This window comes from Rhinolophus ferrumequinum, chromosome 8 (assembly GCF_004115265.2).
Source record: "Rhinolophus ferrumequinum isolate MPI-CBG mRhiFer1 chromosome 8, mRhiFer1_v1.p, whole genome shotgun sequence".
Classification (NCBI taxonomy): Eukaryota; Metazoa; Chordata; class Mammalia; order Chiroptera; family Rhinolophidae; genus Rhinolophus; species Rhinolophus ferrumequinum.
Genome location: NC_046291.1, coordinates 81,426,448 through 81,445,966, shown reverse-complemented (window position 1 = coordinate 81,445,966; position 19,519 = coordinate 81,426,448). Strand labels below are relative to the sequence as shown.

General features: G+C 37.8%; 1 protein-coding gene across 1 annotated transcript in view; it reads left to right on the top strand.

Moving 5' to 3' along the window:
* The window catches only part of THSD7B (thrombospondin type 1 domain containing 7B), a 797,596-nt gene that overhangs the window by 295,316 nt on the left and 482,761 nt on the right, over window positions 1-19,519 (top strand). Inside the window, exons 4-5 of the mRNA XM_033111445.1 lie at window positions 1,850-2,098; window positions 14,355-14,524. Of these exons, the coding sequence (XP_032967336.1) occupies window positions 1,850-2,098; window positions 14,355-14,524 (419 nt within the window). The remainder of the gene's footprint in view (window positions 1-1,849; window positions 2,099-14,354; window positions 14,525-19,519) is intronic.

The following is a 19,519-nucleotide window of genomic DNA, read 5'->3' as shown; positions in this document are numbered from 1 at the left end:
TACAATCCATTTCTCTGTTGGTGGCTCCCCTATCTACATATTTTCCCAAGTCAGAAACTTGGAAACATTATAATATTTCTCTCGTTTTAGATACATACAGAGCAACTGTTACCAAATCTTGTCTAGATCCCATTATTCCACAATATTCCATAGGCCCAATTTTTGGAAGTCAGTATTTGAGCATTGACTCTTTCTTTGATTTGTATTCCTGTCAAAATTATCCTCTTCTTCCCCCAAAGTAATGACTACTTTTGATTGACTAAGGGAAAGGCTAACACAAAGAAAGTGAAAATAAGAAAAGAATGCCAATTAATATTTGAAATATTATCTTCCTATATGAGTCTAACTGAATTTCCTCCATTTAAAATTATTTAATGCTCAATTAAATCCAAATTCCTTAGCCCCTGATACAAAGCCTTTCCAGAACTGTTTCTGAACAACCCACACTCCCAATATCTATCCACTTTCCTCTTTACACTTTATGCTTCATAACTTGAAAAATTTATGACAATGGACAAATTGGCTTTTCCTTTCCCCCAGTGGAATGCTTGTAAGTGATTAAGCACCAGTCCTCGGGGGTCAGGGCTCAGGAGCTTGATTCCTAGCATTTGCTGATATCTCTAGTGTAAATACTCCCACCATGGCCAGTTTAAATGACTTACATGAAGTCAACGGGCTTGCAAAATTCCTGAGCATTTAACAATTGGTTCTTGTGAAACAGTATATCCAACTTTAGCATACCACGGGTTCCCATCTCCACAAAGTGTTATATCGTCTTCAAATATGCTGTTTTCTTAAAATACTCTTTCTGTGCCTGAGAAACTCCTATTAATCTTTTAAAATACAGCTGGTGTGCTCTCATAGAACCCCCCACCTCCACGCCTGCCTCCCCAGGTGGTCCGTCGCTGCCTTATCAGTGTGTTTGTCCTCATCATAAACACTTTTATGTTGAGTGCCTGACATTATCATATTAGTATATCTTTTCATGCCTTTATCTGTTTCCCAATTAGATTGTTCATATTTGGTAGCACCTGAATTTTGCAGATGAGGAAATTGATGCTCAGAGCCTAACAGTGTGGGGAAACATAACATTACATTGGTTTATTTTTCAATAGCCCAGGATTTAAAAGAATGGATAGATGAATACTCTAAAACAGGGGTGACCAAACTGCGGCCCGCAGGCCAACTGCGGCCCGCGATCCATTTTTTATTGACCCAGAGCAAATTCCAAAAAAATATTTAGTTCACTTAAATAAACCAGGTGAGGCAATACGTACTTCACCTCGAGTGAGTGGCCCGGCTGTGTGTGTATTTTACCGCATATGGCCCTTGGTGAAAAACGTTGAAAAAAGTTTGGACATCCCTGCTCTAAAGTTTACATTTACCTTTGTCGGACCTTAGACAAATGATTTAGCCTTCCTGGGCCGAGGTTTTCTCATCTGCAAATGGAGATAATAACAGGTAAACATGTGAGACTGTGATGAGACAGTACCTGTGAAGTACAGCACAGGGGGTGACACGTAAGGACCAGTCAGTAAATGGTAACTGTAGACTGTATCATAGGTGAAAGCACACTGGAAGAGCCTCCATGATAAGGTCTACTCACCTTACATGCATCTTGCTAGAGTGAAATTTCACAGTTTCAAATAAGGTAGAACATAGAGTTTTTTAAATGCATATCCTCCAATATTTTATCATGATTCCTCCGATGTTTTTTGGTAAATCCTCAAATCTAGATGCTTAAACTAGATTTGATTTTATTACTATTTTTTTAAATTGTAGGCACTGCATAGTGTTGGTTGCATCCATTTAATGCGTGGCCTACTGGTTTCTGCTTGTGTTCCTTTAGCCTTTGTAAGCAAGACTCCTTCCCTCTGACTGTGCAGTCCTGCATCATGCCGAAAGACTGTGAGACCACCGAGTGGTCCTCCTGGAGTCCCTGCTCCAAGACGTGTCGTTCAGGGAGCCTCTCACCAGGATTTAGGAGCAGGAGCCGAAATGTGAAGCACGTTGCTATTGGAGGTGGAAAGGAGTGCCCTGAACTTCTGGAGAAGGAGGCCTGCATTGTTGAAGGAGAACTTTTGCAGCTATGTCCCAGGTACTGTGTGTTCTGTGATGTGAGTATTTAGTGCTATATATAGCCTCATTTTGTGTGATTTAGGGATATTAACAATGGCAACAGTAGCCATGATTCATATTTGTTGAGTCTTTCCTCAGTCCAGAGTTTCATACTGGGCAGGATAGCACATTGAGTTGAGAGCATGGGCTTTGGTATTGATTCCCTAGGCTCCAGTCCTATTTCTGTGAGTTTTTAATCATGGAAAGTTTGGCAAGCGATTTAATTCTGGTGTCTCACTTTGCATCCACTAGCAGTGCTTACTTCATCCTTACCTGACACATAATAAATGTTCGATAATGTTATTTATCGTATTGTATGTTATATCTAATACTTTTAACAGCCTAAGAAACCATTCATAGCATCTCCATTTTGTGAGGACATTACTACTCAGAGAGATTAAATAATCCCTGAGCTTACACAGCTAATGAGGGGCGGCATCCCATTTCTTATGCAGTTCTACCTCCAAATCTAACTGCCACCTGGTAGCATTTCTATTCCAGAATCCCCTGGGAGTCAGAGAATGTTGGACAGAGGGTTACCATAGATTGGTAGCTAGTATATTTTAACATCTTGATACTCATAATATTTTTTTTCTGGCTACATAGCTCTTGATCAAGGCCTCCAGTATATTTTCCTTTCTGTTGTCCCACAATGGGCCCAGTCTGATAATGACAGAAGTCATTTGGGGCTGGTTGTTCAGGTCTTTTGGGGATGAATTTGTGGTAATTCTTGCTGGACAACTGCCCTGAACTATATCTGTTAAATCTGTAGCTATTTTAGATACACATTTTCTGTTGTTTCTAAGATATGAGAATGATTTTCCCTGCAAGAAATGAAATGAAGCAAACAAAAAGCTTCTTGGAGAAATGAATCATCTGGGGACATGAGGATGGTAGTGGATTAAACACTCAACAGGCAGGTGTTCCTGATGGAGCTGGCTATTCCCTAAACGTGAAATGATGTATATATTGGGTGCTGGAGGTGGATAAAAGGGCGAGTTCCTCTTGTCAGATTCTTAGCTACTCATTTCCTCCTCTTCACCATTGAAATCAGTAGAGATTCAACATACTCCTTACATAATGATTGCTCATTTTTTACTAAGATAACACCTTAGTTCTTATTATTCCTTACCTGAAAATCAGAGAATGTAGGTGGGGTTCAAGATCCTTTACAGATTAAGATATTGTCTCACAGAATTTTCCCTCATTGTGTTGAGTATGTGTCCAGTCCTTTGAAACACTAATTTTGAGGCAATGCATGGGATTGGAAACAGCATAAACCCTGGAATCTCTGTCCCCTTTGAACTTGGTTAGACCTGTATTAGAATTGCATCTCCATCTCTTATTAGCTGTGTGTCATTGGACAAGCTCTAATTTCTCTAAGACATCTCCCTCTTTGATAAAATATGTCTAATCATACTGGCTGTGTTGAAGGATGGAAAGCTACAGACCAGATATGTGAAATGTCAGTGCCAGTGCTCAGCAGGCAGGAGACACTACAAGAATGGCAACCTTTGTTGTTGTATTTGCAGGTATGCTCATTTCCTCCAGGAAGACAATCCCTCCTTTCCTTGTTACGCATGCTACAGTAATTCAGTGGGGTGCAAACTTATTTCCTCTGAGTAATTGGAAATCTTTTATTTTTCCCCTATGGAGGCAACATTTGGAAAGGTTTTCAATAGTAAGGTTCTAGGAATAGAATCTGTGTTTAATAATGACCTTGACATTGGTTCCTTTTCTCTTCATTCCTTTCACGGAATGCAAGTGACCTTATCCAGATATTTTGAACAGTTTGCTGATTTATAGATATCCCTTCACTTTTTCCTTCTTTTTTCTTTATTAATAACTATCACAATTCTGTTGGAAGTCAGTGTGCTTCCTTCCTGATGCTGCTGAAAAAATTCAGTTGTATCTACATTTGTTGTATCTACCTTTTACTGAGGACCTATGGATGGCCAAAAACTTTATCAGAAAGTTTAAAAGATTATTTAGAATCACATAGTTTATCATCCAAAGGGACAATTTTGAGAGTAAAAGGTATATAAATTGGTTCAGATTCAAATTGAGGTCCATTTGGTTCAAAGTCACTGTTCTTTTCATTAATCAGACTGACTCTCATGATAGTCACACACCAAGATAAGTGTGTATATACCATATACATGTATTCACATATATAATTTTTTCCAGCAAAATGATGTGGACTAGCAATCATTCATAGCATATCCAAGATGAATTTCTGTATTGATCTTTGCTTGATTGAACCTTAACATCTGAAAACAGAGGCTGAAACATTTCATTAGGGATGGACCTGGCCTTCTTGTTCTGCAATTCGATGATGTTACTGAACTTGACATTTTTTTTTTTTAAACCTTTTCAAGTAATGAATTTGCAGGAAATAGGAGCCTTAGAAAATTCATTGCATACCAACCAGTGTTTGCTAGGGAGAATGATGTGTTAATTAATGATTCCACTTGGTTGTGGAAAGTAGAATGCATAAATAACAACAGAATTAACATTGGCTGACATTCTTATTTGTCTGAAATCTGAGCTGTGGTCTCTTCCACAGGAAAGCATAAAAGTTGTGTATTAACTTTTGTTGTAGTTTGACATCAGTGATTAAAATTCATTGTGAACAGGGGAATGGAAACAAAAAAAAAATCTATTAGGAAACAAAAATGTCCATTTCTGCTTTCCTAGAATTCATGAGCGATTCATACGCATCAAGCAATTTCATTCACCATATTTCTCCCCAACAGGAAAATGTACAGTTCTGGGACTTTAGTGTTTTTAAAACTCTCTTTGAATGTGTTTTGGCTTTTACCCTTCCACCATCTTTGCTATAGGAGAAATGCTCATTGATTCAGTAAATATGCACTGAACTCTTGCTGTGTGCCAAGAACTGTGTTAAGTGTTTGGGCTACCTCAGAGAGAGAATAAAATAAAGTTCCCTCCCCTTCATGGGCCTTAAATTTTAGTGAACATATATACCAAGTAAATATAATAAATGAAATAAACTATGTTTTCTTATGAGCTGTGGAAAAAGTAAAACATTAGAGCAGGGTACATGTGGACGCTTTCAGGGTGCTATGATAGGAGGTCAACTCAGATTACAGAATTAAACAGGGTCTTTAGAGAAGCTTCATTTGAATAGGTAGCATTGTAGGGGATGGCTTAAAGGAAGTGAGGAAATCAGCCATTCAGGTAATTAGGGGAAGAACATCCCAAGAAGAGTACGGAGCTAGAAAGAGCTCTAGGTCCTGTATGTTAATATTGCTCAAGACGATCTTCAGTCGCATAGCTTTGGTTCTACTCCTTTCCCCTGCGGGTCCACACACTATGATTTCAGTTCTATACTCTATGAATGCCAGTTCCTAAGGCATGATTCCATGAAAGAAAATGTGACCCAGAGGAGCCCATTCTAGAAGCATTCCCTGAGACCAGAACATTTTGGATGTTTTCTTGGGACAACTAATTTAACTTGAAAGAAGACAGAGACTAGTCTGTTATGCTAACTGGGAAATTTTTAGCACTACCAATAAGTTAGCTTTCTGTATAGCCTTAAGCTTGTTTCAAGAGTATGCTATTTTTGACCAAGACACATAACCAAGAAACTTCCTTCAGCATTACAGTCTACTTGTAATTTTATACCACCCCCTACAACATAACACTAAACACCCATATTATATATTATGGGGTGAGGATAGAATGAGAGAGGGAATACATCTGCTTGTCACTTGCCACCTTTTCTTTTGGTGTGTTTATCTCCTATCATTGGGCTTTATGACCTTGGGCACTAGGTTGTTCTCTGTCTCAAAACTTTGAAAGATAAGGTACCTTGGCATTTGGATCCTTTCCTATGTCCTAATGAACACTTAAAATATTAGATCCTACATCTCAACTAAGAGGAAGGGGGAAAGCATTTTAAGGCCATAAATGACAGGGTGGCCATGTCTACTAGACAGCATAAGGAAAGACAGAGGACACATTTTAAATGTTTACTGTCAGTGAGCTGAGATATGACGTGATGCAGGAACAACTATAATTCCAGATCCTTTGTGCTTAGGTAGAGAGCCCATTCTGGCTAAAGACACTGTAACACAGAAGAATATTGAAAAACTTTAACTGTAGGCATCTTTTTTGGAAGTGACATCTCAGATAACCCACTAGCAACTTCTACCACCTCACTAGGAGGCATGCAAAAATGGCTGTTTTACCTCTTAAATGATCATTTAGAGTTTGAAATCAACTATAAGACAAAACTATTAAAATGTGACAGTCACCAATGTAGAGTAAAACTGTTAAGATTTCAGGGCAGGAGCTGCATAGCTGAGAGTAATATATAGACTGTGTGATATTATTACATAGAAAAGCCAATTTGTAAAACTTATTCTCAATACTTACGTCTGGCACTGAACAGATGGTCTCTGGTATATATGAATTTATCCTTATGTGGGTAATCTAGAGATTCTTCACAATGAGTTTATAGGTCATACAGAGAGATCTAGCTGGGGGTCCTGCAGCTCACTTTGATTTCCTTGTAAAACAACCTGCTGTGATCAGCCTATCTCCTTAACACCCCTTTAAGGCACTGATGTTCCAGTGCCTTAAATTTTAGATGTTCTAGATAGAATTATTTTCCCTTGAGAAAACTCTGGGTGTTAGTTGATGGATCTTTTTAGATGAATATTGAAGCCAGGGAAAGAGGCAAGGAAAAGGAGAGTAGGTAACAGCTGGGTTTCATCGTTGTCTTCCTTTGCCCATTGGCACAAAGTGAGTGCTGGGATATATCTTGAAGAGATGTTTTTTCAACACCTGCCTTGACCTGAAACTGCTAATTGCTGGAGAATTCGGGAAACTGCTAACTTTCCATTTGTGTTCACTTCGTTTGTTCATCTTAAGAATCTGGTGTAATATACTCTGTTAAAACTAGAGCATCCAGAATATGGTACCCATGTCCTCAAAGAGTGTTTAATAGTTAGTAATGCTCCCGCACATCAACCCATACCTATGGATATGGCTTTTTGTTCTTTATGTTTTCCCTCTGCTTAGAATGGATAACACCTATAAAAGTACCTAGCTCATAGTAAATGCTCAATAAACAATGGGTGAATGAATGAATGAATGAATGAATGCTGAAATGTATGGCAGTGCCAGAACAATATTATGCATAGAATACTTTATTCCATATTTGTATTTATTATATAAAAAGTGTGTGGAGGATTCAGTCATTTCTTATAAAGAACAGCTGAATCGGCATCATCAAAGAGATTAAATAAAGATATCTGCACAGGAAATGGATAGGCACACAGGACTTGAGGTGACATGGTCCCCAGTGGCCGCCTTGCTTCTGCTAACCATGTATCTGGTTTTTCCAGATAAGAAATTTCTGTTGTCATTGGTTATAAAAGTAGGTTCAAAAAGGGTGAGGAATAAGTTTATGATCAGAATTTGTAACAGTGTGCCTTCCAGATCAGAATGGCATGTACATCACCTAACACACCTGCTGTATCGTGTCGCATTTATCACAGCACCTACCACCCTGCACATAATAGAAGCGCAAGAAATGATTGCCAAATGAATTCTTTAAGGATTTTTTTTTTATTGTTAATTAAGCAGGAGTAAAGGGGCCATGAACTGGAACCCTCAGGAGAATCCGTTTTAGCAAAGAAACAACCATTTCAAAGAATTTGTAAATTGGTTCAACAGGCGACTGATGCCTTTTTATTGAGTCTATCTTCTAGTGGTGCGTGTTGTGTCATGAGTCCCCATTGTGCCACTTTAAGTCTTCCTGGATAGAAGATTTGTTCCCCTCTTAATGTAAGAACGTTAACGTACTGCTAAGTGCTGTGCAAAGCGATAGAAGTCTATTAATAATACATTTGTGCAGTTTGGCTACCAAAGCCATCTGCTGAAGAGCAAAGAGCTTTGCACTTCAGAGTAGCTTTCCATAATCAATAGTTCCACTCTATTCAATAAAAAAATTACTAGAGCATAAAATGTATAAAGCTTGATCAGTTCCCTTTATTTGGGTTGTCTGCTCAGTAAAAAACGACAAGTTAATTCTATTCTAAATGCATTTACAACTTTAAAAGGACAACAGACATTATCATCATGAATTAGTCATGCTGCAGTACACTGATTTTTAACATACACACGTTTAATTTTAATACCTTGCAGCAGGGTTTCAATTCCAAGTGTGTTTGCAAATCTATACATGCTTAGTCAAAGCATGTCCATTAACTAATGCAATTATTCTTTCAATCTGTCATAATTAAATCACTTAAGATTCTACCCTATGTTGCTTTGCTTTAAATCTAAGCCTTTAGGAGAAGGAAAAAAGAAACCCACATTTCGTAAGCAATTCTAAGCCTTGTGAAAGTGACAAAGCATGTGTTCCGAAGGGCAGAAGTTGCTATAAGACTGATAGTCCTGCTGTCCTATCGCTATTAGAATTACTGGACGTCACATGGTAGGATGGAGGTCTTTTAAAAATTGTTGCTAACGTGCCTACTTTTCTAATTTTGGCTTTGCTAATTTAGGATATCACTACTCGTTACTTCACAGCAGTAAATTGATTTTTTACTCTTTCTGCTCTCCCCACTTCAATGTGGAGGACAGTTTGAATCTGGGATTCCTTCACTTGGATATCATCACCCTCAGGAAGATATGCTGGCTACCTGGGTGATTGCATTTCAGGACCTAAAGTAGGCTTTTCTAATCTACAATTTGCCTCATATATGTCTTGATGGGAATATATACATCTACTATTAGAAGCTTCCTTTCTTTGACTTAATCTTGATTTCTTTTTTTAAGTTGCATATATCTCCTGAGGATGAGAACATATTAAATATGAATTTTTATTGACCATTTCTTAAGAGTATACTGAAGTTATGGGGAACATCTAAAGAAACTGGGTGATGAGTTTTAGGCATGAGAAAAAGATTCAGTAAGCAGAGTCTAGGAGGTAATTGAAGAACTGAATTTCACAGTTCTAATACATGGTTGTCCCAATGTTTGCATTCTTGTCCCCTATCCTGGGCTGTCTCACTTAAGAATTCTGTGCCGAGAAATTGTGCTGCTAAACTCAGGGCAACAACAATTTGGAAGCATCTTTCACTCCTCTCTTTCTCTTGCATCCACAGCGAACCTGTTACAAGGTTGTCTCCACCTTCACAGTATATCCAGAATCTAATCACTTCTCACCACATTGACTCTGACTGTCTCCCCTGGAGCCACCATTGTTTCTCTTGGACTGTCAAAGACTTCCAAACTTGTCTCCCTCCTTCCACCACCCCATAGTCTATTTACTCAGCAGCGAGGGTGGTCCTTTAAAACTGAAATCACATCGTCATATACAGTTCTCCTCAAAACTCCAATCATTTCTTAGTGCATTTGAATAACACAGTTCTCACTCTTGCTTACAAGGCTCTCTGTAACCTGGCCCTTGGCTCACCCTCATTTCCTATAATGCTCCTCTCAATATGCCTTGACCTGCCTATCTCAATCACACTTGCTTCTGTGCTCTCTTAGAAGGTACCATCCCTGGGAGCTTTGAACATGCTCTTCTCTCTGCTTAGAACACTCCTTGCCTACTTATTCTTATACTCACTCCCTCGTTTTATTCAGGAGTCTGAGGACTTACCTGGTCATGGCACTGAAATAGCTCTCTTTGTCTTTCTTCACTGTGTTATCTGATGCCGTGTTATGTATTGACATATTTCTGTCTGCGCCAGTAGTAGGTAACCTTCCCAAGGTCAGGGACTTTTTCTTGCTCACTGCTATGCATTTCTATTGTCTAACACTGTGCATGGTTATAGTTAGAGCACACAAATTATTTATTGAAAGAAAGGATGAATGAACACATGTTTGAGTAAGTGATTCCCTTATTATTTGGGCAGGCCGATTTCTTTTTCTAGGGAGTCCTGTTTTGCCGCTGCTTCCTGCCTTCAGTCTCTCACACATGCCTTTATATTAACTAAATGTCCTTGTACAAATGGTTTTTCCCCCATGCATTCAGTATTTGAGTTATGAGCATTCCCCTTTTCAGAGATTTGGGGTTCCACAGTGGCTGACAGTGTGCTCTCTCATTAATAGTGGGGCATTGGAATTGTTTTCATGAATTCATGTGAATGGATGATGGATGGCAGGTTTAATGAAGATGCAGAATCACCCGGGAGAAATGTAGGGAATTTGATTTTAGCACTTTGAATAAAGCATTTTTCTTCACAGTCTTGTCTGCTGTAAATGTTAGTGGGAATTTCAGTTTTTACCATCAGAGATTCTTTTATTTGGCTTATATTTTGTTTCTCTTATTAACATACCACTATATCCTAAAAGTGCTAAAATTTGACCCTATGTGACCACAGTGCTCTAATTATAAAATGATTGGCTATAAAATAGTCTCAAACTATAATTGTGTTTGAGACTGGAAGAAAAATATTATGGCAGTGTGAAATTTTGTTGGTCAGTTTTGTCGCTGACGATATCTTTGTAACCAGCAGAGGAATTTTTCCCTTTGATCTGGAACACACATCCTCAGACCAAAACCAACCTTTGCTTGTCCTCATAGTGACGAGGCTGGTATGTGCCTATTGTCTATTGAACTTGCTTTCTATATTCTCTGATCAAGTTTCATTGGTTTGCCATTCACTGTTTTAATCTACCCGAATGTCATTTCATTAAGTAGATGCGTTTTTGAATCAGAGGAACCTGACTTTGAAACCTGCTCTTCCCCTTAATAATGTGAGAATTGCTTACTGTTTATGCCTATTCTCCCATTTATAAAAGGGGAAATAACATTTTTGTTAGATTTGTTGGGAGGATTAAATGAAGTAGTGCACAGAGTAAGCATGCAGAAAGTATTGGTTGTTACTATTACTTGGGGGATAGGTCATGATATCCTAGTAGCCCAGATAAATTAATGCCTTATCTATCTTGTTCAGCTGGACCCTTTGACAAAAGCAAATGGATCCTACATGGTCATATTGGTAAGGCGCTCTGAGGATTGGCTAATTTCTTTCAGTCCATGGCCGTCTACTGTATTTGAGGCATTTCCACAATTGATTTCCATGTGCTGTTCACTTACGGGGGGGAGGGGTAGGACTCTGGCCTTTGACAATCCCCATATTTCCCTCCTAAGCATAAAGGCAAAATGAGGTTGTGTTGAAAGGCATCTGAGTTGGGAAAGAGAGGGTGGAAAGGCCTCGTCTTTGACAGGGACTTAACCATTAAAGCAAATGTCTCAGGCAGTCAGAAAGCCAAGTTGTTCAGAGGCTGGAGGGCTGTCACTGTACCAACTTCTAAAGAAGAAAGCCGGTAACGTTTAACTGAGCGAACTCCTTTGATTTCTTATTCTGTCCGATCCTAGAGACACTTTCCCAGGTTGGTGGAGTTCAGGATGGTCAGTTTTCATGGCTGCTGGGTGATTTGTGATTAAACACAGCACTTTTGAGAAAAATAAAGATAAAAGGATGAGGAAAGACTATGAAAAGACGCTCGTTTTAAAAAGGAATACAGAAGTCCTCTACTGGTGTGCTTCTTCCTCTGCCACTTGCTGGCTTGGTATTTTTTCTGAGGTGGTAAATAATAGTGATAGTGACAAATGTCTTATATTTCTTTACAGAATTTGTTGTTTGCCAGTGAATGGAGTTTGTGCATCTTTGGTTAATGGGCTACCAACAGGGTTTTTGTTAACTTATATAAAGCTGTAGTCATTAAACTTTCCTTTTCATTTTTCTGCTTAATGACTTCCCAAATGTTTCCACTGATAATTCTGATAAGGTCATGACAAATTAATTGAAAATGCAATTCATACACCATGGACCATTCCTTCCAAACAAGCAAACAAATTACTGTCCCTGGCTATTATTCTAAACTTTGTTTCTTTTATGCTTTTTGCTGATCTTTGGTTGCTGGAGGTTATACAGTGGCATTCCTCCATCTCTAAAATTAGGACTTTTGATAAAATCAGTGAAATCCTCATAAATAAAATGTGAATTGTATATATATGTGTGTGTGTTTTCTGTGGTGGAAAGAGGGCCAAGACACATGTAGAGGACATGAGAAGAAAGAGAATTAATATTTATTGAATATTTATTATATGCCGGGTTCAACATTTCTATTATTATTGGCATTTTACAGATGAGAAAACAAAACGGGGCCAAAGTCACATGACTAGTTAGTGTCAAGGACCAGTCTGGTTTGACCCTAAAGCATGCTCATCGCCTGCACCACGCTACCCGCTTTTTGCTTATCTTATTTGCTATGTTATAGGAACCTTGGAGTCAGCTACTTATCTCACCCCCTCCTTAATAACCAGAGAGCTCTTCTGTGAGGGAAACTTAGTAGGAAGAAGGTTTAAAATGAGAAGTTGGTAACCATCCACCCCAACACACCTTTACTTCATCGTGTCTTGCCCTGGAATACAGAGCCACCTGTGCTTTGAATCTCAGAGGCATGGGGAACAAGTCTGGTGCTTGAGTGACCATAGAAAATAGGGTGACAATGCTGTCTGAGTGAGGAGAAAGGGCTGAGGAACTGCCCCCCACCCCGCTCAGAGAAGGACTACCTCTGGGAAGAAGCGAACTTTCTCGGTCTCTGATGCCCAGAAAGTAGAAACGTATTGTTGTCTATATTCACCTGGCATAAGCAGGACTTGAACTCTTCACTCCAAACTCTTGCCCAGCTTACTCATTTTCAAGCCTTGGAAAACCATATGAAAGTGACTTAGTGACGCAGAGGGAGAATAATTGTGTTAGAACAAAACGCATAGCATTGTCCAGATCCTTTTTCTACAATGTGCTTTTCACAAGACTGATTGTGACTGATTCTCAGCTTTCAAGCCTTTTTGAATGATGTCATTTATTGTGAGGGGTTTGATCACTATTAGGTTTCTTAGAGATTTGCCTCCTGATTTTGACGTCTGTTACTTGATTTCAATTTTATCTATAAGGTCAGAGTCTTGGAGACACAAGATTATTTTCATTGTTCCTTTCTTTTAAACAGTCACAAAGTTGAGAATTTTTCCCTAAAATCTGAAATGGGACAGCAAATAGGAGAATGTTCTTAGGTTTGTTTATTGTTCCAGAATTTAATGAGTCTGTTGGTATTTATGTGAATACGGTAGGGTTATACCGTGTTTCCCCAAAAATAAGACCTAGCCGGACAATCAGCTCTAATGCGTCTTTTGGAGCAAAAATTAATATAATACCCAGTCTTATTTTACTATAATATAAAACTGGGTCTTATGTAATATAATATAATATAATATAATATAATATAATATAATATAATATAATATAATATAATACTGAGTCTTGTATTAATTTTTGCTCCAAAAGACACAATAGAGCTGATTGTCCAGCTAGGTTTTATTTTCCGGGAAACACGGTATTAATGCTGTGGGTTGTACGAATGCTGTAATAACCCAGACAAGTAAATTCTGTCTGAAATGATTCTCTAGGTAAGAGTATAGTGTTGTTATAGTTGTTTTGTTTTCTGCAAGTTGTATGCAAACTACATTGTGTTTTCACTTCTTATTTGTGTGTGTGTTTGCCTATTAGTATGTTTCTTAACCAGTTATAAACCAGGAGGACATATTCCTAAGTCCGTTTAAATAACAGCGTGTCTGCTTATGTAAAAAAGTGCTCATCAATTAAATATAGTGGCACTTTATTAATTCATTTTTAATATGTATACCTTCATGCCAGTGGGGTCAAATAGGTAGAAATACTTTGCTGAGTCAGGAAGTTTTAAAAGTTGGAGGTCATCTCAGTCCACTTAAATTAATATATTCCAACTTCACACATTCAAATAGTATCCTAATAACTAAAAAAGAAAGACCACATTTCACACAAAGTTATCTAGAAGTTTGTGAAATGAAACTCCATGACAAGTTCAGCTGCTATGAATTAGGCTTATTTAGTTTCAACTCCTTCCTTTTATTCTTTATTCTCTTATAGCTTCAAAGCTGAGACAAATCCACTGTTTATCCATATTTACTTCCTTCACTCCTCTAATCCTGTGTTATTATCATGTTAGGCTGCTGTGATTTTTCTCTAGGACACAAAAGGGATTTAGTAGTCAAAGCCAGTAGATTTCTTTATCCATAGGCAAAGATTTAGCCTTAGAAAGAGTGATTATTATGCACACTTGTTGTCATGACCTAGGTTTTCTTTACAATTTTATATTTTTCCTTACTTCTTCTTTTTTTTTTTTAAATAAATCAAACCAAACAGGTATTCCTGGAGAACCTCTGAATGGAAAGAATGCCAAGTCTCTCTCCTCCTGGAGCAGCAAGACCCCCACTGGCATGTGACAGGACCCGTTTGTGGAGGTGGGATCCAGACCCGCGAGGTGTACTGCACCCAGAGCTCACCAGCGTCCACTGCACAGAGAGCCAAGGAAGGTAGGCAGTTTGTTCCAGGGACAGATGGTGCTATTGATTGGATAGGAAACCAACTCCAATACCATTTCCTTATATTCTTCTGGATACAATGGCCCCTCAGCATTCACAGATTTAACATGTGTGCTGTTGACTATTTGCAAACTATCCCTAAATTCTGCTACTTGCCGTAATCGGGAATAATTAATGACAGGAATAATAATAAAAACATCAGCCTCAAAGGATCATTGTGAAAATGAAACGAGAGAATACACCTAAGATCTGTAGCACAAATGAATGTTACACTCTGAGGAGCTGGCGTGAGTCGGTTCATTACTAATGCTAGTAATGGATGAGTAGCGTTATTATTATTTGTTTTTCCAGGAGTGGTTTTTTTGGGTGAATTTGTGAATGTGGGAATTTCTACAGATGTGTCATTTTCAAATGTCAAAGTCAATGCCCAATTATTGCCAAAGTTGACAATTTTAAATTGGAGGAGAAACAGTTTCCTCCATGGTTGACTTCCTATTGGCCAGGTACAACCTCAACACTCGTCCATTGGTTTCCGAGTTTGGGACAGTGATAACATATAGAGACTGAAAAACGGACCCAGATTTATTTAACTTCAATGATTGAAAAGCCAGGAGTGGACAATAATGCTTCTATTGTACATGAAGGTGTGACCTGTTCCAGCCACATTGTAGAACAGAGCAGTGTCCCTTGGGTGTGCACATAAATTCTCCCCTGTGGAATTTGGTTAGGGAAGCAAGATGTGAGTTTCCCTGCTATGGAAATGCATCCTTTTTATGCTGTAAAGTTTGTCATACCAGAGGCCTTTTTTTAACATGGCCTCTCATTGTTCCAGCGGCATCTCTGATCATACCCTTGACGATGGACCTATGACTCATAGAGGAATAATATTCCTCTGCTTCAACAATCGAAGTTACAGTGCTACATTTACAGGGCTAACATTATTTTTTAAATGATAGTTAAATTTTCTTCCTTCTCTAATGTCAGTTTTTTCAAGTGAAAATTTACACTTTCTGTTCCAGAACAGACCATGACTATGCTTACTGACTCTTCTGAATTTGGAAGAACAGAATTTAGATAAAACACTCCAGCTTATTCTTTCAGACCTTGGCAATCTTCTGTTCCACCTTGTCCTTCTCCCCCTTTACTGTTGTCTACAGTTCTAGGCTCTTCAGGGATCGGCATAAATACCATGTTTCCCCCAAAATAAGACCTAACCGGAAAATAAGGCCTAGCATGATTTTTCAGGAGGACATGCCCTGAACATAAGCCCTAATATGTCTTTTGGAGCAAAACTTAGTGTAAGATGGTCTTATTTTCGGGGAAACACGGTAAGAATTTATGACCTACCTATTTTCATCTTCAACTTTCAATATTTTCTTGACATTTTTATCTCCCTAAATTTTCTTTAGTAAAAATAGCTTTACTTATCAATCACCTATTTTTAAAGTTTCTTCTGCCTTAATCTTCCCAGCTTTCTTAATGGAAACACATTGGACAGGAAGGTTGTCATTGGGAAGAAAGTGGAATAATGGTGTTCAGAGTTGGAATCTCATGTTAGTTGGGAGTTAAATAGTGGAGGTGCATCAAATGCAGATTTAGCAGCCTCTTAAGCCCTGGTACAATCTGCTTCAAGCATCTGAAGAAGAGGGAAAAATCTTAGGCCAAGTTATACTTCCATATGCTTTCAGATTAATACCTAGATTCACATAGAAACACAAAGTACTTAGAAAACTCTAAGCTCAGTAGCTCAGTTCTCAGGGGGAGCTTAGATGTGGGGACATGATATAAACACAGTGATTTATACCACAGACTTGTACTCTTGTACAAAGTTGAATAAAGTGAGTCAAACTATTGCTGCATTAGAAAATACAGCACAGTCACAATTGCATTCAAGGCATGTTAGAACTTACAGCATACCTTTGTAGTCGTTAACAAAGGCTTCATTTTGCTCTTATGTGGAAGTGAACCAGAAAGATTATTCAGCCATTACTTTCCTTTGTCATAAATGCTTTCATTTCCTACTGTTATCATTTATGGATATACCTTTGACAAATCTGGCAACATGAAAAGTTCTTCTTGGCTCAAGTTAAACACAAGAGAATAATTAAATTGCCATTTTAAGGGACCAATGTGTGTGTGTTTGCCCAATTAAAGTGGCAGAATTTAAATATTTCTAACAATTTCTGCTATGCAGGAAAAATGGCCTAAATTGGTGACATTTTTGCATTTCAGTTTTTGTGAACATCTTTTTTTTTTTTTTTCCTAATGTTTGATATTGGAGGGAGAAGGAATTTTAATAGCTTTGAATTTGGAAAATTTTCTTAGTCACAATTTCTCCGTAGACTTCAGAATACTCTTTTCACTCTCTGGAGAGGAATCACTTGATTGTTATACAGAATCCTAATATTCATTGTGAGTGAACTGTACTGAATTCTAAGAATGTGATCTTAGAGGAATCCATGATCCTGGGGTGGGGAGGGAAACAAGATTAATTTCTATGGATCTTTCATGCAATAAAATTCCTGGATGCCAGAGTGGAGTGTGTATGTTGCAGAAAAGGGGGCGGGGCGTTGAATGCTAATTTTCTCCCAAGGGCTCCAAGTCTCTTGTTGAGTCTGGATGCTGAGGCTGAATTCTAATTGCAGTGCAGTACTATCGGCAACTTATTCTTGGTGATGTCCCATCCACCTCAATTCGCGGTGTTTGTAGGAATAATACAACAATTGTGGCCTATTTACCTGGTTCTGTTGTTCAGTGTTCATGTGATGTTTTAGATGCAGTCAGAACATTGCTACAACAACCAATATGAGAAGTATTACCAGTAATAGCAGCTAGGCCTATAGAATTGGGGATAAATACATAGAGGGGTATTTACGATGTTGTCTACCACTTATTGTTGTGGAGAGAATTGTGTTTCTCTTTTATAATTCAGAAGTACCAACAAGAGTGATGCTTCCTTGCAACTCTAAAAGCCTGGATTTGGTGAGACCATTTTCCTCTTGCCATTTGCTCAAATAAAATTAAAGCTACTAAGCCTCTATTCAAGGTTGATTTCTCAGAAGGTAAAACGTGGAAACAAGGAATGCACCTTCAAAATCTAATGAAGACTGGGACAAATTTATTCTATTCATGACAATGTGGCCTAGATAAAGGGGAATCAACAAATATGAAGTTAAATAGCATACAGATAGAATGTATCCATGAAGTGAATCAAAAATTAAACCAAAAACCCCGCAAAAACTGAATGAAATTTGGGAGAAGGTGTTAGTGTGGTTGTAGTTAAGCAGAACACTGCCTGGTTGTTTTTTGTTTTCATATTTCAGACGTATTATTTGGCATCAAATGGAAACAGCTATTTTAAGAATGGAACACAGTTTAGCTTTGAATTGTTGAGTACATTAGTTGACCCCTCCACTCCAGTAAGACTGAAAAGTTCTTGGAAGTCCTAAGCCTTATCACGCTGGGCCCAGAGTTCACATGAAAGGAGCACATAAAGATAGGGGAACATGTCCTGGAATGCTGAGTAGTATGTGAAAACTTCATATATTTTAAGTCTAACTAATGTAATGAAGACTTAATATGTTTGGGTTCTGGGTTTTAATTCTGGCCAGTATGGAACTTTGTTAAGCCACATAAATGTCGTCCCAGTCTTCTAGTTGATTATATTGGTTTTAAATATATTGATTAGGTGAGTAAAAGTGGATGACAATCACATTTTTTTTTCAAAAGTAATTTATTATGTACCAGCTATGCTTTAGGCTATGTCCTAGATACTAATATTATAAAGGTGATCTTCATTAATTTACAGTCTTTTAATTGAAAAAATTAAACTAACAATTATGCTATAGTATCTTAAGTAATATTATATATATATATGTGTGCATGTGTGTATATATATGTGTGTGTATATATATATATATATATATATATATAAAGACATTGTTAAATATATACATATATATATTAAGGCATTGTTAAAAAAATATATATATGGACATTATTAAGATTATGAAGGCATTGATCTTCATAAAGATGGTACTGCTTAAAGAGAGTTTAAAAGATCAACAGGAAAAATATGCTAAATGGGGCAGGGAGGACATATGGCAAAGAATGGAGATGAGCATATTTCTTGGTGGCATGTGAACTGGTATGAGGAGAACAGGGAATAAAGAAGTTACAATGACACTGGAAAACCAGGCTTTTTGTGCTATGCTGGAGTTAAGACTATATTCGAGAATATCGGTACCTATCACTGCCTTTTTTCTGCACTGTAGGCTTTTAAGCATAGAAGAAATCTCATATTTTTAGCTGTATATAAGAGTGGAAAATTGTCAGTATACTAAGAAAATTCTCATGAGTGGTCATGTCCTATTTGCAAACTTATTTGATTAGCCAAGAAGTTTTTGAGATATGAAATAAAGTAATTTACATTAGGACTAGATGAACAGATTTCTTAAGGGGTAATTGAATGAGATATTCCACCATCATTTGAGGGCCCAGAAATGTCCTTTACCTGTCTTTTGAAATTGTTTTATTTTATTTTATTTTATTTTATTTTATTTTATTTTATTTTATTTTATTTTATTTTATTTAAATTTATTGGGGTGACAATTGTTATTAAAATTACATAGATTTCAGGTGTGCAATTCTATATCACATCATCTATAAATTACATTGTGTGTTCACCACCCAGAGTCAGTTCTCCTTCCATCACCGTATATTTGATCCCCCTTACCCTCATCTCCCACCCCCAACCCCTTTACCCTCTGGTAACCGCTAAATTACGTTCCCCAGATTAATTTTCAAACCCCGTGGCCATCCTGTGGTCACCGACTGCCCTTCAATCCCTTCCCCCCCCCCCCCCCCCCCCGCCCATCTAGCAATCCTCAGTTTTTCCTCTTTGTCTCCAACATTGTTTCTGGTTAGTTCATTCACTTATTCTTTTCTTTAGATTCCGCAAATAAGTGAGATCATATGGTACTTATC